The 16,396-nt window shown below is 32.7% G+C and overlaps 1 protein-coding gene across 1 annotated transcript; it reads left to right on the forward strand.

Annotated features, from left to right (window-relative positions):
* Window positions 1-1,760: 1,760 nt before the first annotated feature.
* Window positions 1,761-15,121, forward strand: LOC120172144. Its single transcript, XM_039179685.1, has 3 exons — window positions 1,761-1,933; window positions 3,405-3,568; window positions 14,960-15,121. The coding sequence occupies exons 1-3, from the start codon at window positions 1,858-1,860 to the stop codon at window positions 15,104-15,106; spliced, it is 387 nt and encodes a 128-aa protein (XP_039035616.1). The 5' UTR covers window positions 1,761-1,857; the 3' UTR covers window positions 15,107-15,121.
* Window positions 15,122-16,396: the final 1,275 nt, after the last annotated feature.

The following is a 16,396-nucleotide window of genomic DNA, read 5'->3' on the forward strand; positions in this document are numbered from 1 at the left end:
TGTGGGACGCCATGTGGATCAAGTCTTTGTTAACTGAGCTTAATATCCAGTTCATCATACTAATCATGCTAAGCTCAAACATGTGAAGCTTGATTTGTGCTTTGTAAGGAGAAAGTTATGGATGGTTCTTTTCAAATTAACTATGTCCCTGCGGTGGATCAAGTTGTTGATGTGTTAACTAAGCCTTTGTCTGCTCCTTTCTTTGTTCGGCTCTGAGAACAACTAAGGGTAGTGTCAGCAGAGGAATTGAGGTTGAAGTCTGTCAACAATGTTTTTCTTCATCAACAAAAAAGTTTAGAAAAGTAGGAAGATAGGAAGTATGTTACAGTTATGGTTAGGATGATGGTTAATAAGTTAGGGAACGTTATAACTATTTTGTAACTACTGGAAGGTTAGTTGTTCAGTCTGTGTTTGCTAGAGGCTGTGTATAAACTAGTCATGTGTTTGTAAATAAGATGGGCTGATTTTGAGGTTATCTTTCTTAAGTTTGTTCAACATCTTTCACTCAATTCTTAAAAAATTAAGACTTATCATACATTTATAGGGAAAACAATTTGATCAACAAGAATCCTTGTTATATATCTTAATTAAACCATAGAACTATAATAAAATTCAACATAATTTTCAATTAAAATTGAAGTTAATACCAACTATTTTTATATTACGGGATGATATTCTAAAAGGACACCGATTTTTTTCATTGTCTCTTTCGAGCATTCATGCCATTGATTCTTAGATTTATGTGGTGCAAACACATAATTCAAATAGACGGAACATTCTTGTATGAGACGTATAAAGATAAGTTGGTAGCAACGATAAACTCCGATCGTGTCATTGAGCTCTCTCTAATGGAGAGCTGAATAACCAAGTTTATTTTTTTCTTTTATTCTTCTCTCAGTCTTGCAAACCAACAATTATCTGAATTCGTTTACATTGAGGAGTTATATCGAGACGTCGACGACTCAATAAATTGTCGATCGTTCATGGCATTTTATGAAGCTTTTGATAATTCTTATAGGCATTTTCCTCAATCAGAAGACCGCGACCCTGATTCTAACGAACACAACTTAGGTGCACAACCTTTGATCCCTAATACTGAAGCGTCTCATCAATAGGAGAAAATCGTTTCTTACCTTGACGCCCCGCCGTCACCTGAAAAATACATATATAAAATTATATATTAATACAATATAATATTATATATTAAATCAAAGTTTATATATAAATTCTATATTTATCCATATATAATACTTTATACGAATATAAAATCATACATTATTTAAGAGGTTTAATATAAAAAAGAAGTATCTAAACTATACATTTTTTAAGTAGTGCCTAAACTTTTTTTTATCAATCTAAATGTTTAACGTTTTAAACGTTATTATTATTAGTGTCCGGATCGTAATAATCATTAAATTTTATCGTTAAATGACATATGTCATATTATGGTAATTTTATTTTTTTAATTAAAATAAAAACTTAATATAATTATAATTTTAAAAAAACTCAAAATTTTAGAGAATCATAAAAAAAAAACTCAAAACTTTGAAAACTATTACTCCGATCCTTATACTCAGGTTGACCCCCTATTTGTCGTCATTACCATCGACAAACTTCACTAGACCAAACCGCCACTGATGACACGTCCACCCAACGACAAAATAACTCGAAAAACCCTTAATCAACATTACGAAAAGGAGAAGTTGCTGAACTTTATTTTTTTCACTCATTGGATACGGAAGGAATAAATGAATAAAAAGAAGAAAACAATGATTATTGATGATTCCAATTTACAACATCCAACGAACCTTCTGAGAAGAAGCAGAGCAGAGACGAAAGAAGAAAGGTAAAGTGAAGATGGGAGCAGAGCAGGCTCTTAAGATAATTCTACGCATTAAGTTCCCTCAAAGGCACTCCAAACCCCCTGCTTCAGGTTACTCTCTTCTCTCTCTTTTTATGTCTTCTTTTTGGGTTTCATGTCATCTCATCTCTGCCTTTTACTGTGTTGAAAATTTGAGTTGCTTACTATTCTACAAATTGTGTTCTGAAATCAGCCTCTGGGTTTCCTTTATCTACCTTAAAGGATCTGGTCTTGGGGAGTTTCTTGAGCGTTTAATTGAATTCACTAACCTTTTGTTTCAATTCTGGCTTTCTTTCTACGTTTAATTATCAAGGTATTAAAGCTGCTTCTTTGTTGATTTCGCATGTTGCAAAATGGTCCACTGTGAACTGCTGATGCTGGATTTAGTATATACTTGGTGATGGGAATAAGTTTGGGTAGTTAGTGATTCACACTTTTAATTCGGACGGAGAACCGAAAGATCGGCTGTTGGCCCGTGTTTGGAGAGAGAAGAGAGTGAATTATCACGAGGAAGGAGAAGGAGGTTCGACTGGTTATAGATGGCTCATCTTTCCTCTTCGTCTTGGTCGGGTATTTAGAGGGACTCAATGTCAATAGTATGGCTATTATGGCTATTTTTAAGTTAACAGGTTAGGTAGATCTGGTAGTTCGATTTTGGATTTCGTTCTGATGCATTATGTGGCCTGTTGAAGGTCTTGTTTATGCATTGTAGTTGATCAGAGATATGTGTTTAGAAAATATAGGCAAGTCAAAAGTTCGGAAGTTTCCGGAGATCTACCCCGTAGGTATAACAATACAGATTTCTTATTTATTCCCAGGGACTTGCCATTTTTGTTATCTGAGCATTTCATATGGATATTTGCTAAGAACACTTACCGTTGGTTTTAATGAAATCTAGACAATTGGGATGGATCTGATTAAAGTTCCAACATGCACCAGCCTTACCTGGAAAAAAAACAGAATCCCAAAATAGATTTCATCATAGTCAAGATTCGAACCCTAAATCCGAAACAATAGCATGTATTGGAAACAAAAAAGCTTGACGATGCAAAGCAATACATGTTGAACATAACAACTCCTGAGAGCTAAGAAATCTACCAAATTTGGCTGTGATGTAAGTACTTGTAGTATTGAAACATTGCTGATGTAGTTCTAGTTAGAGATTGAAGTTTTACGAACTTTGTTTTCTTTTCCTTGGGATGATCAAGGATGGATCGTTTCGAGTTAGTGATATCAGAAAATAAGAGTGCTTTATGCATTCGATATCATTGATTATCAATTTGTCATGTTAAGTTGTTTAAGACTAGGATTATATAATCTGAATACATGCCTTGAGTTGAATGAACTAATTCTTCTACTGAGTCATTAACTCTTAACTAGAGGAGGCATACGGGTGGATCAGGTTTGGTTCTAGTCGATTTTTAGTTGTTTCAGATTTGAAAATTTTCATCTTTTAGGTTTGCGCTATGTTTAGGGAAGATATAGCCATTTTAGCATATTCCAAATCACTTTTAAAGTTTGTGTTGTTGTGTAGGATCTATTGCTGAAAATCAAGCAACAAACAAACATGCAGAAATCGTCAATGGCTTGATTGCAAGGTCAAGTTCTGACGTTCCCGCTCCACCTATCAACACTGCTGTTGGAGAAAAAGCATCTCTTTTACCGAAACGTACTCCTGCCTCCGAGAGGGAGTTCGAGGCTATTCTGGTAAGTAAAATGATCTCCTGCAGTCTTAGATTCTTGCTTCATTAGAACGTAGCTAATCCTTTAGAGTTAAAACATATGAATCCAGAACCTAATTTAGTTGGCTTATGCTATCATTCTTAGGAGCTATGTATCATCTAGCAAGTTTGACATCTGTCGCGATCGTCTTTCAGTGGGTCCGGAATTGATATTCGACTTGAATGGAATGATTAGAGTCACCACTGATCATTTAAAAATAATATTTTAGGTTGATCGGACATTATCTTATCTGATCTGCGTTTTACAAGAAATATGTCGGTTTCGGGAGTCGGTTACGGTCTAAGAATGACTAACACCCTTGAACCGTCCTTTTAGTACCGTTTTAATTTGTCGGTTATATTTACTTGTGAAAATTAAAATTTAAATTGAAATTTAAAAATTTAACTCGAATTAGTTACCTTTGATCGATTGAAAGTATCCCTAAAAAGTAAAAAATGTTAGATTGTAAAAAATATATATATAAAAAATATTAATATAATAATAAAAATAAAATAAATGAAAAAATAATAAAATAAAAAATAAAAGTAGAAAGGTAAAAGTAAAAGAAATGAAAAACTAAAAAAATGAATAAAAAGAAAAAAATAGTTAAAGTAAAAAACATGAAATAATAAAAAAACCTAAAAAGGATTATCTAAATAAAAAAAACTTGAAACAACAACAAAAATAATATTTAAAACAATTTAAAAAAGAATAAAAGAATAAAAAATAAAATAAAAGAAAAAAATGACACGAAATTCACCAAAAAAAAAAGATAATAATTAACTCAAATTCAATCTAAACCACTATACAGATTAAAATAATTAAATAAAACACACCTTAAACCACTATACCTTTTAAAATAATCAAACCACTACACTTATTAAAGTAATCAAATTTCTACACCTATTAAAATAATCAAACCAATATCTATTAAAATAATTAACTCAAACCCACTACAAAATTAAAGGAAAAAAAACCATAATACCTAACCCCTCTAATCATATCACAGAGAAGACTTTGGGTAAGAGAAAAAAATAATGGGGGCCTAACAAATAAAAATAATGAATGTTAGGTAATATATATATATATATATATATATAATATAATATTTAATAAATAAAATAAATAAACCCAAAAAACGTTATGATAAAATATATATATATATATAAGAATGTTTTTTTAGAAAATAACTAAAAAGAACAAATAATATATATATATATATATAACGTTAGAAGAAAAGAAAAAATAATAAAAAAGGAAATCGAAACGGAAAAAAATAGTAAAAAATAAAATAAAAATAAAATATATAATAATAATAACCAAAAGGGCTAAATTAAAAGAAAAAGAAAATAAATGATAATATTTAAAAGGAAATTGAAGTTAACATGGGGATTTAGGGGTTAAACGAAAGCTTTAAAAATTGTGAGGGACAGAAATGTAATTATCCCTTTCGTGCTAAAAAAGCACGCAGATCCTCTAGTTGGGTGGATCGGGTCACGGGTTGGACGGGTCAACTATATAAGCCAAACTTCATAACCATGTTTTCATTTTTTCACTTATCTCAAAATGGATAAAAAATCGACTCTTGCAAATCCTCTGGTGTTCTTAATGTTCTTCGTGAAATGAAGAACACCATCGAAAATTAAAATTAAAATTTTAAAAATTCAACTTGAATTAATTACCTTTGATCGATTGAAAGTATCACTAAAAAGTAAAAAAAGTTAGATTGCAAAAAAATATAAAAAAAGAATAATAAAAAATATTAATATAATAATAACAATAACATAAATGAAAAAATAATAAATAAAAAATAAAAGGTAAAAGTAAAAGAAATAAAAAAAACTAAAAAACTAAAAAATGAATAAAAAGAAAAAAATAATTAAATTAAAAAACATGAAATAATAAAAACCTAAAATAATAAAAACCTAAAAATGATTATCTAAATAAAAAGAAAAACTAAAAACAACAAAATAATAATAATAATAATAATATTTAAAACAATTTAAAAAAGAAAAAAGGAATAAAAATGAAATAAAAGGAAAAAAAGGACACGAAATTCACTAAAAAAAGATAATAATTAATCCAAATTCAATCTAAACCATTACACCTATTAAAATAATTAAATCAAACCCACCCTAAACCACTACACCTATTAAAATAATCAAACCACTACACTTATTAAAATAATCAAACCACTACCTATTAAAATAATTAAATCAAACCCACCACAAAATTAAAAGAAAAAAATAAAAAATAAAAAAACCTAATACCTAACCCCCCTCTAATCATATCACGGGGAGAGACTTTGGGTAAGAGAAAAAAATAATAGGGGCCTAGCAAATAAAAATAATGAATGTTAGGTAATATATAATATTTAATAAATAAAATAAATAAACCCAAAAAACGTTATGATAAAAAATATATATAAGAATGTATTTTTAAAAAACAACTAAAAAGAACAAATAATATATATATATATATATATATATAAACGTTAGGAGAAAGGAAAAATAATAAAAAAAGAAATCGAAACGAAAAAATAGTAAAAAATAAAAATAAATTAAATTAAAATATATAATAATAATAACCAAAAGGGCTAAATTAAAATAAAAAGAAAATAAATAGTAATATTTAAAAAAAATTGAAGTTAAAATGGGGATTTAGAGTGTAAAATGAAAGCTTTAAAAACTGTGAAGGATCGAAATGTAAGTACCCCTTTTTTGCTAAAAAAACATGCGGATCCTCTAGCTGGGTGGATCGGGTCACAGGTCAGTCGGGTCAACTATATAAGCCAAACTTCAGAAACATGTTTTCATTTTTTTACTTGCCTCAAAATGGATCAAAAATCGACCCTTGCAAATTCTCTGGGTGTCCTTCATGTTCTTCGTGAAATGAAGAACACCACCGCCAATACCCAATTTTCGGTCGGCCACCGCCTCATCGGTCGCCGTAGATCGACGCCGGCCGCCGTTCATCGACGATGGCCAAATAAAAAAGTTTGTTTTTTCAAAAGCTTTTCCCCTCTCCATCTCGAAAATCTGAACCATTTTTTAAAACTAGCCTCGGGGACGGCTAGATCTGAGATTTAAGATCTCAAACCCCCTTAAGTTCATCGGCCATTCGATTTATGGGGCTTCGAATAAAAAAACAACAAAATACCACACGCAAGTGCAAGGCCGAACAAGGTAAGTGAAAAAAATACATGTTTTATTCAATATTTCCTTTCGAATATTACAAAAGTATGCTTCGTTTCTCACTATTTTCTCGTGTGTTTTCTGTTGTGTGTTTTTACACTTATTTATAGCTTAAGAAAAACCTATTTATTTTTTATTCATTTTGTGGCGGTAACCGACCGGAAACTGGGTATTGGCGGTGGTGTTCTTAATTTCACGAAGAGCATGAAGAACACCTAGAGAATTTGCAAGGGTCGGTTTTTTATCCATTTTGAGGCAAGTAAAAAAATGAAAACATGTTTATGAAGTTTGGCTTATATAGTTGACCCGACTGACCCGTGACCCGATCCACCCAGCTAGAGGATCCGCATGTTTTTTGAGCACAAAAGGGGTAATTACATTTCGATCCCTCGTAGTTTTTAAAGCTTTCGTTTTACCCCATAAATCCCCATTTTAACTTCAATTTCCTTTTAAATATTACCATTTATTTTCTTTTTCTTTTAATTTAGCTCTTTTGGTTATTATTATTATATATTTTATTTTTTATTTTTTACTTTTTTTCATTTCAGTTTCCTTTTTTTATTATTTTTTTCTCCTAATGTTATATATATATATATATATATATATATATATGTTGTTATTTTTAGTTGTTTTCTAAAAAAACATTCTTATATATATATTTTTTATCATAACGTTTTTTGGGTTTATTTATTTTATTTATTAAATATTATATTATATATATATTTTACCTAACATTCATTATTTTTATTTGCTAGGCCCCCATTATTTTTTTCCCTTGCCCAAAGTCTCCCCCGTGATATGATTAGAGGGGGTTAGATATTAGGTTTTTTTTCTTTTAATTTTGTGGTGGGTTTGATTTAATTATTTTAATAGGTAGTGGTTTAGGGTGTGTTTGATTTAATTATTTTAATAGGTGTAGTGGTTTAGGTTGAATTTGGGTTAATTATTATCTTTTTTAGTGAATTTTGTGTCCTTATTTCCTTTTATTATATTTTTTATTCCTTTTTTTCTTTTTTAAATTGTTTTAAATATTTTTTTTTGTTTTTAGTCTTTCTTTTTATTTAGATAATCCTTTTAGGTTTTTTTTATTATTTCATGTTTTTAAAATTTAACTATTTTTTCTTTTTATTCATTTTTAAGTTTTTTTTTATTTTTTATTTATTTTACTTTTACCTTTTTACTTTTATTTTTTATTTATTATTTTTTTCATTTAATTTAATTTTATTATTATATTAATATATTTTTATTATTCTTTTTTTTATTTTTTTACAATCTAACATTTTTGACTTTTTAAGGATACTTTCAATCAATCAAAGGTAATTGATTGGAGTTAAATTTTTTAAATTTCAATTTAAATTATAATTTTCGCATGTAAAGATAACCGACAAATCAAAGCGGTATCGAAAGAACGGTTTAAGGGTGTTAATCCTTCCTTGACCGTAACCGACTCCCGAACTCGACATATTTTTGGTAAAACGCAGATCATGTAAGATGGTGTCCGATCAACCTATAATATTATTTTTAAATGATCGGTGGTGACTCTAATCATTTTATTCAAGTCAAAGCCTAATTTCAGGCCCACCTGAAAGACGATTGTAAAAGCTTGATGACTCTGCTGGGGACAAGTAAGTGAGTTAGGTCAGAATTAATTTTCGGTTGTCTTTTTAAGCAAAAATGATAAATTTTAATTTTAATTTATTTATTCGATTATAATTATTTATCTTTTATTATTTTTCAAATAAATAATTGCACTGATGTTTTCTTTCAATGATTTCAGAATTTTGAAAAAAAATTTATCTCTGGCTCTATACCCGAGCTCCAAACCCTTTTAAGTGGGGTGAAAGTGACGTATTCGTGGGAATTTATTCTCCGTATGGGCATAAGAGAATGTATCCTCTCAAGTTTAACTTAGTTCACACAAGCTTGTAATGGGCTTAAGACTAAGGGTCTGGCAAGCTCAAGGGGACACCATCAAGGAGAACTCGGGTACCCTTATTTAGAACCTAAACGGAAGACTACAGAGAATTAGAGCTCACCCCAAAACCTCATTTCAAACCCTAGGTTGCTTTGAGATTATTTCATGCTTTATTTTCTGTTCAAAACATGTGAACTAAAAATTTTTATAACTGGTTGAAAATTAACATGTGGGATAGAAATCATGTTTGGCTAAGAATAATAACCATGTGGGGTAGGATTTTTATTTTCACTATTGTTTTGATTATTATCATTACCTCACTAACTCTTTTCATGTTTGTTATCCTTTATTTTATTTTCATCATTTGCATCATTCAAAAGAAGTGTTGATCCACCAAAAACGTGTTTGTTAAACGTAAATAATTTGCATTAATGAACAAAGGGATTATAATACAAGAGGTGAAAAACACAAAAGTCCGACCGCGGTCAGAAAAGACTCAGAATGGACTAGGTTTACACAAAGTACATTAAAAGTCAACTTTTTCAAAACGGGTTGGCAAAAGTTGCAGGGGCAAGATGAGAAAAAGGGTTATTGATATGGGGAGTCCCTTCGAAGACAACTAGAACAAGATGACAAAACGATAGCTAAAATTGGAAGTCATTTTTGACAAATTCAAGAAACAAGCAGATAAACTTCGGATAGTTCCTATCGATGGAGAGTTCCAATGACGCTTTCTTTGAGAGCAGACTCAGCGGGGAGTGAAATCCAGATATGCAGTCATTCGAGACTTCTTAGGACAAGTACGAAAAGAAACTCAAAGAGGTCGGAACGGTTCAATAGGGTATTCAACCGGTGACAGGTAAAGGCAGAAGATAAGTTAACATGTCAGAAGTTGTTCGGGGTCTAGAAAAATTTACATTCAAAATGTTTTTTGCCTTTTAAGAAATAACACTTTTGTCCCCAATAAGAATTATTTATAATAACAGACACATTTTTGGATCAATGCCTCGAACATCTCATGCATCATGCATTTAGATAGATTCTACATTTTGTTATTTTCATTTCTTTACATTCACATTAACTAATAGAATAATGTCTCATAAAAAGGAACAAATACTGGATACACTACCTCAATCATTGGACACACCCCATCCGCATAACACCCGCTCATAAAAGAAGAAGATGAAAGCGAAAATTGCTCAACTCGAGGAAAATATGTTGAAGTTACAGAGAGAGCTATATGATAAGATAAACCAGAGCAGTCTGAGCACTCTGATACAATCACGAAGAACCAAGAGTCCTTGGTCGATCAGATTTTTGCCAAGCTAGCTGACCTACGTCAGACAAGTGCACCTGGGGCAGGTTCATCGGAAGGGGTAACTATGCCACCTACCTCGCAAGTGGTTGTCTCACCTGTAATCTTATCATAACTTCAATGGGACTCATCCGTTGCAAAAGCAAAGACCCCATCTGTTGCAAAGATACAAACTGTTGTATCTAACCTTAAGAACAATCCGGGTTATTACCATATATCGGATTTGGACGAAGAGGAAAAAACAAAGAAGATAGAGGAGAAAATCAAACAATTGGAGGACCAAATGAATGTAGTTAAAGAAGACCATTACTACAATGGAGTCAATGCCGTGGAACTCAGTCTAGTCCCAGACTTGGTTCTTCCTCCAAAATTTAAGTCCCCAAAATTGGAGAAGTTCAATGGAAACAGCTGCCATCTGCCCACATCACCATGTTCTGCCGAAAGATGACAAGATATGGAGGAAACGACCAACTCCTGATCCATTGCTTCCAGGAGAGTCTGTCGGGCTCAGCCATCCGGTGGTATAATCAGCTAAGTCAATCTCATATTAAGACTTGGAAGGATTTGGCCAAGTCATTTCTAGAACAATACAAACACATCAATGACATGAGGCCAGATCGAGTTATAATACAAAGCATGGAGAAGAAGCATAACGAAAGTTTCAGACAATACGAACAGAAATGGAGGGACTTAGCTGTGCAAGTTCATCCACCTTTGGATGAGAAATAAACCCGAAAGCTCTTCATGCAAACACTAAAGGCTCCTTACTTCTGGCACCTAGTTGCTATCACATCCGGTAATTTTTCAGACTTAGTCATGGCCGGGGAGATGGTGGAAACGACCATAAAGCAATGAGAGAATGAGGAAGGGGAGACAAGCAAGAAACCTCCTATGAGGAAGAGGGATGGAGAGATTAACAACGTCAACACCTACAATACTAATAAAGGTGTTACGATCTCCAAACCAAAATCAACTACAGCTGTACCGTCAGCTACTTCTAGTCAAGATTCCAGAGAGCCTAGGAAGAAAATGGAACATTTCGACCCTATTCTCATGACCTACAAAGAGCTTTACCAATAACATTTTGACACCCAAGTAGTGTCACCATATCATGTGGAACCCATGAAGCCCCCATACCCCAAGTGGTATAATGAGAATGCTCATTGCGAATATCATGGCGGTGTCCCAGGGAACATTATTGAGAACTGTTACGCATTTAAGAGAATCGTGCAGAAGATGCGTAACAAGAACTGGATCGACTTCAACAACTCGGAGGCATCCAAGTGAGAAGGAAGATCATTTCATCATTTGCAGGATCCTGCTTGAATTCGTTTTTTGAACTTTCTCATATTTTTGGTGTAATTTGTTTTTTGAACTTTTTTTATATGAATATTTAAATAAATTTATGCTACTTCAAAGATTGTGAGCAATGAATCAAATTTGCAGACTTGAAATTCTTTGAATATCAACCGAACTAAAAAAACTCTGTAAATAATTGAAGTTATAGATTTTTGACAAAGTAGCAGGATTAAACAAGGACTTTTGACCTTACCTAAGAAGATACGCTAAAACACTGTATCATTCTCCTGTAAATAACCAATATAGCCTTCTCATCTCATAAGGGAATGAAAAAGAGGTTTGGTATTTAGATGTGCATAGGTGCGGAAAACATGGGGCATTTTTTTGCATATGACATTACTATACTTTTTGTTTAAGATGTTCAATGATGATCATGATCTTTACAGATGGAATAGTTGAGTAGGTGAATCTAGTTTAGGTAAGTTGCTTGGAAATTGAACTCTAAAGATGAAATATCTTGACTTTCAACAACACCTAGACTATAACAGGTTCTTCTTGATAAACTTAAGAAATTGGATCCGTATACCCAGATTGTAATATTATATATATACAACAAAGCTTGAACTATCCCTATAAAGCAATTGGTTAAACGCCTCGGCTTTATGGATAATATTCACCTAGCCTGATAAAGGTGATTATAATATATATACAATAAAATTTGAGTTGTTCGTCTAAGACAATTGGTTAAACACTGCGGCTTTATGGATAAGATTCAGCTAACTTGATAAAGGTGTTTATATATTGAGTTGTCCCTCTAGTGCAATTGGTTAAACGCTCCGGCTTTATGGATTCAGCTAGCCATACAATGGCAAATTAAGTCAAATTCACTTAAATAAGGAGTTTCGATAAAGATGGACTAAGGGAGTTAAGGAACACCTGTTATAGTCAAATTCACACGAGCACTCAGGAATTTCATTTTTAGACCAATATATCTACACTGCCTTTGTTAGAGGAGCCTACGAAGCTTGAACAAATGGAGGATTTTAGAGGGCCAAAATAGAAGGTCTAGTAGTTGATTATGCTAGTTGCGTCACTTTGTCCGCATTCGATTAAAATGTCAAGCCAAGAAAGAGAGGCATGTTGCAATGTTAAAAAAAGACACTTTGGTGGCCAAAATCTTAGAAAATAGGAAGCCAACCTGAAACCAACTCATCAACTTGAATATTTGTCAAAGAATTATAACTCTGAAAGCATTAAAAGAGCTATTGATTCATTTGATATTCTTTGAACTCATGTTTATGATTTGATTCGATTGCGAGCCTAAATTAAGGAACAATGTTTTACATAATTCTTATATCATTTTCCCCTCCTAAGATAAGAGAAAAGAGAAAAATATTTTCAAACATGACAATCTCAAATATAAAAGGTCCTTGAAGCTGAAACCCGAGAAGAAAATGGGACAAGATTGATTTCCAGGACCAGATCGATTCCCAATACCAGATCGACATACAAAGAACGAGACTCCATCCTGGAGATAAAACAAAACTAATTCATATTACATACATCTTAGATATACTTAAGATTATTTTTTGCATACATAATTTGTGCAGCTTTTAGAGTCAAGTTTCGACTTCAAGACGAAAGATACTCGATTCAAAAGCACCTTCAAAGATCGATGGTGGTTGCCTAACTCATCAGTGAGAAGCTACACCTCAAGAAACTTGACATATTGGAAGATCGACAGATCTCAAAATCAACTTCAGACAGGGTCAAGATCCAATTCAGAATGAATCCAGTACAACTTAAGTCAATGAGAAGCGGCTATTTTCAACTTCACGACGAGTGATATCCGACTAATAGAGTACCTCACTTGTCTTTCTCACAAAGAGAAGTCACTCGAAGAACACCTCACATGACTTTCCCGTGAAGGGGAGTCATCCAAGGACCATAATAATTGGTTCAAACCCGCTAAGGGGAACCACCTGAGAAATTATGACCGGCTTAAACCCGCGAAGGGGAGCCATCATTCACGTAAAGGAACTGTTGGCAGCATAACTCATGGCGAGAAGGGTTATCTGTCAACCAAGACCTTCGAGTTCGATTACATTCAGCTCAAAGGAATATTAAATTTACAACATAGCTCAGGCGAGAAGGTCTATCTATCAACAAAGACCTTCGAGTTCGATTACATTCAGCTCAAAGGCACATCAAATTTACAGCATAACTCAAGGTGAGAAGGGTTATCTGTCAATGAAGTCCTTCAAGTTCGATTACATTTAGCTCAAAGGCACATCAAATTTGCAGCATAGCTCAAGGCGAGAAGGGTTATCTTTCAATAAAGACCTTTGAGTTCGATTACATTCAGCTCAAAGGCATATCAAATTTACAGCATAGCTCAAGGCAAGAAGTACTATATGTCAACAAAGACATTCGAGTTCGATTACATTCAGCTCAAAGGCATATCAAATTTACAGCATAACTCAAGGCGAGAAGGGTTATCTATCAATAAAGACCTTCGAGTTCGATTACATTCAGCTCAAAGACATATCAAATTTACAACATAACTCAAGGCGAGAAGGGTTATCTATCAATAGACCTTCGAGTTCGATTACATTCAGCTCAAAGACATATCAAATTTACAGCATAGCTCAAGGCGAGAAGGGCTATATGTCAACAAAGACTTTCGAGTTCGATTACATTCAACTCAAAGGCATATTAAATTTACAACATAACTCATGGAGAGAAGGGTTATATGTTAATAAAGACCTTCGAGTTCAATTACATTCAGCTTAAAGGCATATCAAATTTACATCATAGCTCAAGGCGAGAAGGGCTATCTGTCAACAAATACCTTCGAGTTTGATTCCATTCAGCTCAATGGCATGTCAAATTTACAGCTTAGCTTAAGTTGAGAAAAGCTATCTGTCAACAAGAAACTGTCGAGTTCGATTCCATTCAGCTCGATGACACATTAACCACATGGTAGCATCGAGAAAATACTTTTTGGTTGAAGCCGAGGTTTTCAAGTCAAGAAGATCTGGGGTAATCTGTCAGCTTAGAACAGCATAACTCAAGGCGAGAAGGGTTATCGTTCAATGACAACTTTTGAGTTCGATTCCATTCAGCTCGATGACGTATTAACTACTTTCTGGCTAAAAGTTTAAACCGAGGTCTTTAAGTCGAGAAGAAGACATGGGTTAGCTGTGCCTTAATGACAAGAAACCATTTTCCAGTAGCATAACTTAAGTCGGGAAAAACTATCTATGTGGAGTCAAGAAACTATTTTCCAGTCGAATTTTTAAACCAAGGTCTTTAAACTGAGAAGAAGACTTAAGTTGACTACAATTTGGCAACGAGAAGCCACATTCCGATTCAAATTTAGAACTACGACTTCAATTCCATATCATTTCAAGATGATCTCAACTTCGCGACGGAGGAGTCATCCGCAACTTAGGGAGTTATTCTTAATTGAAATATCAGAGTCAATTTTCAACTCTACCGAACGAAAGTTTGTGTCATTTTATTTTTGTCCTATTTTTTGTTCCACGAAAAAAGATAAAGAGGGATAGTTGTGGACACTAATTTTCGTCTATATATATATATATATATATATATATATTACTTAAAATAATACATTCTTTTTTCTTTTACAGACCCAAGACCAGAACCCAAGTACAAGCAACCCAACAGTGGCCCAGCAAAACACCCGAGATCAACAAGCAACCGGTGGCAGCCCAAGACCTGAGACCCGGATTCGTTGGAGGCCCAATACGAACCAGTTAGGGTTTCTAAAACCCTAACTTTCCACTTTGCGTCGTTCCAGCTGCACCCATCCGAAGATTCCTCACCCAGCCGCAACCAACACCGGTTTTCTCGGTATAACCAACCCAACGATGTGTGGAACAAGGACAACCAACAAACAAGCATTTTAGTCAAAATCAAACACTAAAACTAAACCTAAAAATAGGTTTTTCTTAAGCTATAAATAAGTGTAAAAACACATAACAGAAAAAAAAGAGAAAAATAGGGAGAAACGAAGCATACTTTTGTAATTTTCGAAAGGAAATATTGAATAAAGCAGGTATTTTTACTTACCTTGTTCGGCATTGCACTTGCATATGGTATTTTATTCTTTTTGTTGTTGTTTTTTTATTCTAAGCCCCATAAACCGAACGATTGATGAATTTAAAGGGGTTTGAGATCTTAAATCTCAGATCTAGCCCTCCCCAAGGCTAGTTTTAAAAAAGGGTTCAGATTTTCGAGATGGGGAGGGGAAAAGCTTTCGAAAAACAAACTTTTTTATTTGGCCACCATCGATGAACGGCGGCCAACGAGGTGGTGGCCGGCTGAAAACTGGGGTATTCGCGGTGGTGTTCTTCATTTCACGAAGAACATGAAGAACACCCAGAGAGTTTGCAAGGGCCGATTTTTGATCCATTTTGAGGCAAGTGAAAAAATGAAAACATGTTTCTAAAGTTTGACTTATATAGTTGACCCGACCGACCCGTGACATGATCCACTCAACTAGAGGATTCACGTATTTTTTGAGCAAAAAAGTGGTAATTACATTTCGGTCCCTCACAGTTTTTAAAGCTTTCGTTTTACCCCATAAATCCCCATTTTAATTTCAATTTTCCTTTAAATATTATCATTTATTTTCTTTTTCTTTTAATTGAACCCTTTTGGTTATTATTATTATATATTTCATTTCATTTCATTTTTATATTTATATTTATTTTATTTTTATTTTTTTACTATTTTTTCGTTTTGGTTTCCTTTTTTATTATTTTTTTCTTTTCTCCTAACGTTTTATATATATATATATATATATATATATATATATATATATATATATATATATATATATATATATATATATATATTTATTTGTTCTTTTTAGTTGTTTTCTAAAAAACATTCTTATATATATATTATCATAACATTTTTTGGTTTATTTATTTTATTTATTAAATACTATATTATATATATATATATTACCTAACATTTATTATTATTATTTGTTAGGCTCCCATTATTTTTCCCTTACCCAAAGTCTCCCCTGTGATATGATTAGAGTGGGTTAGGTATTA

Source organism: Hibiscus syriacus, unplaced genomic scaffold (assembly GCF_006381635.1).
Source record: "Hibiscus syriacus cultivar Baekdansim isolate YM2019G1 unplaced genomic scaffold, ASM638163v2 tig00111843_pilon, whole genome shotgun sequence".
Lineage (NCBI taxonomy): Eukaryota > Viridiplantae > Streptophyta > Magnoliopsida > Malvales > Malvaceae > Hibiscus > Hibiscus syriacus.

Excerpts from the sequence above, each read along its gene's own strand:
- LOC120172144 (XM_039179685.1), top strand. The coding sequence starts at position 1,858 with ATGGGAGCAGAGCAGGCTCTTAAGATAATTCTACGCATTAAGTTCCCT. Across the intron at positions 1,934-3,404 it reads CTCCAAACCCCCTGCTTCAG|CTGAAAATCAAGCAACAAAC; the intron begins GTTACTCTCTTC and ends TAGGATCTATTG. Across the intron at positions 3,569-14,959 it reads GGGAGTTCGAGGCTATTCTG|ACCCAAGACCAGAACCCAAG; the intron begins GTAAGTAAAATG and ends TTTCTTTTACAG.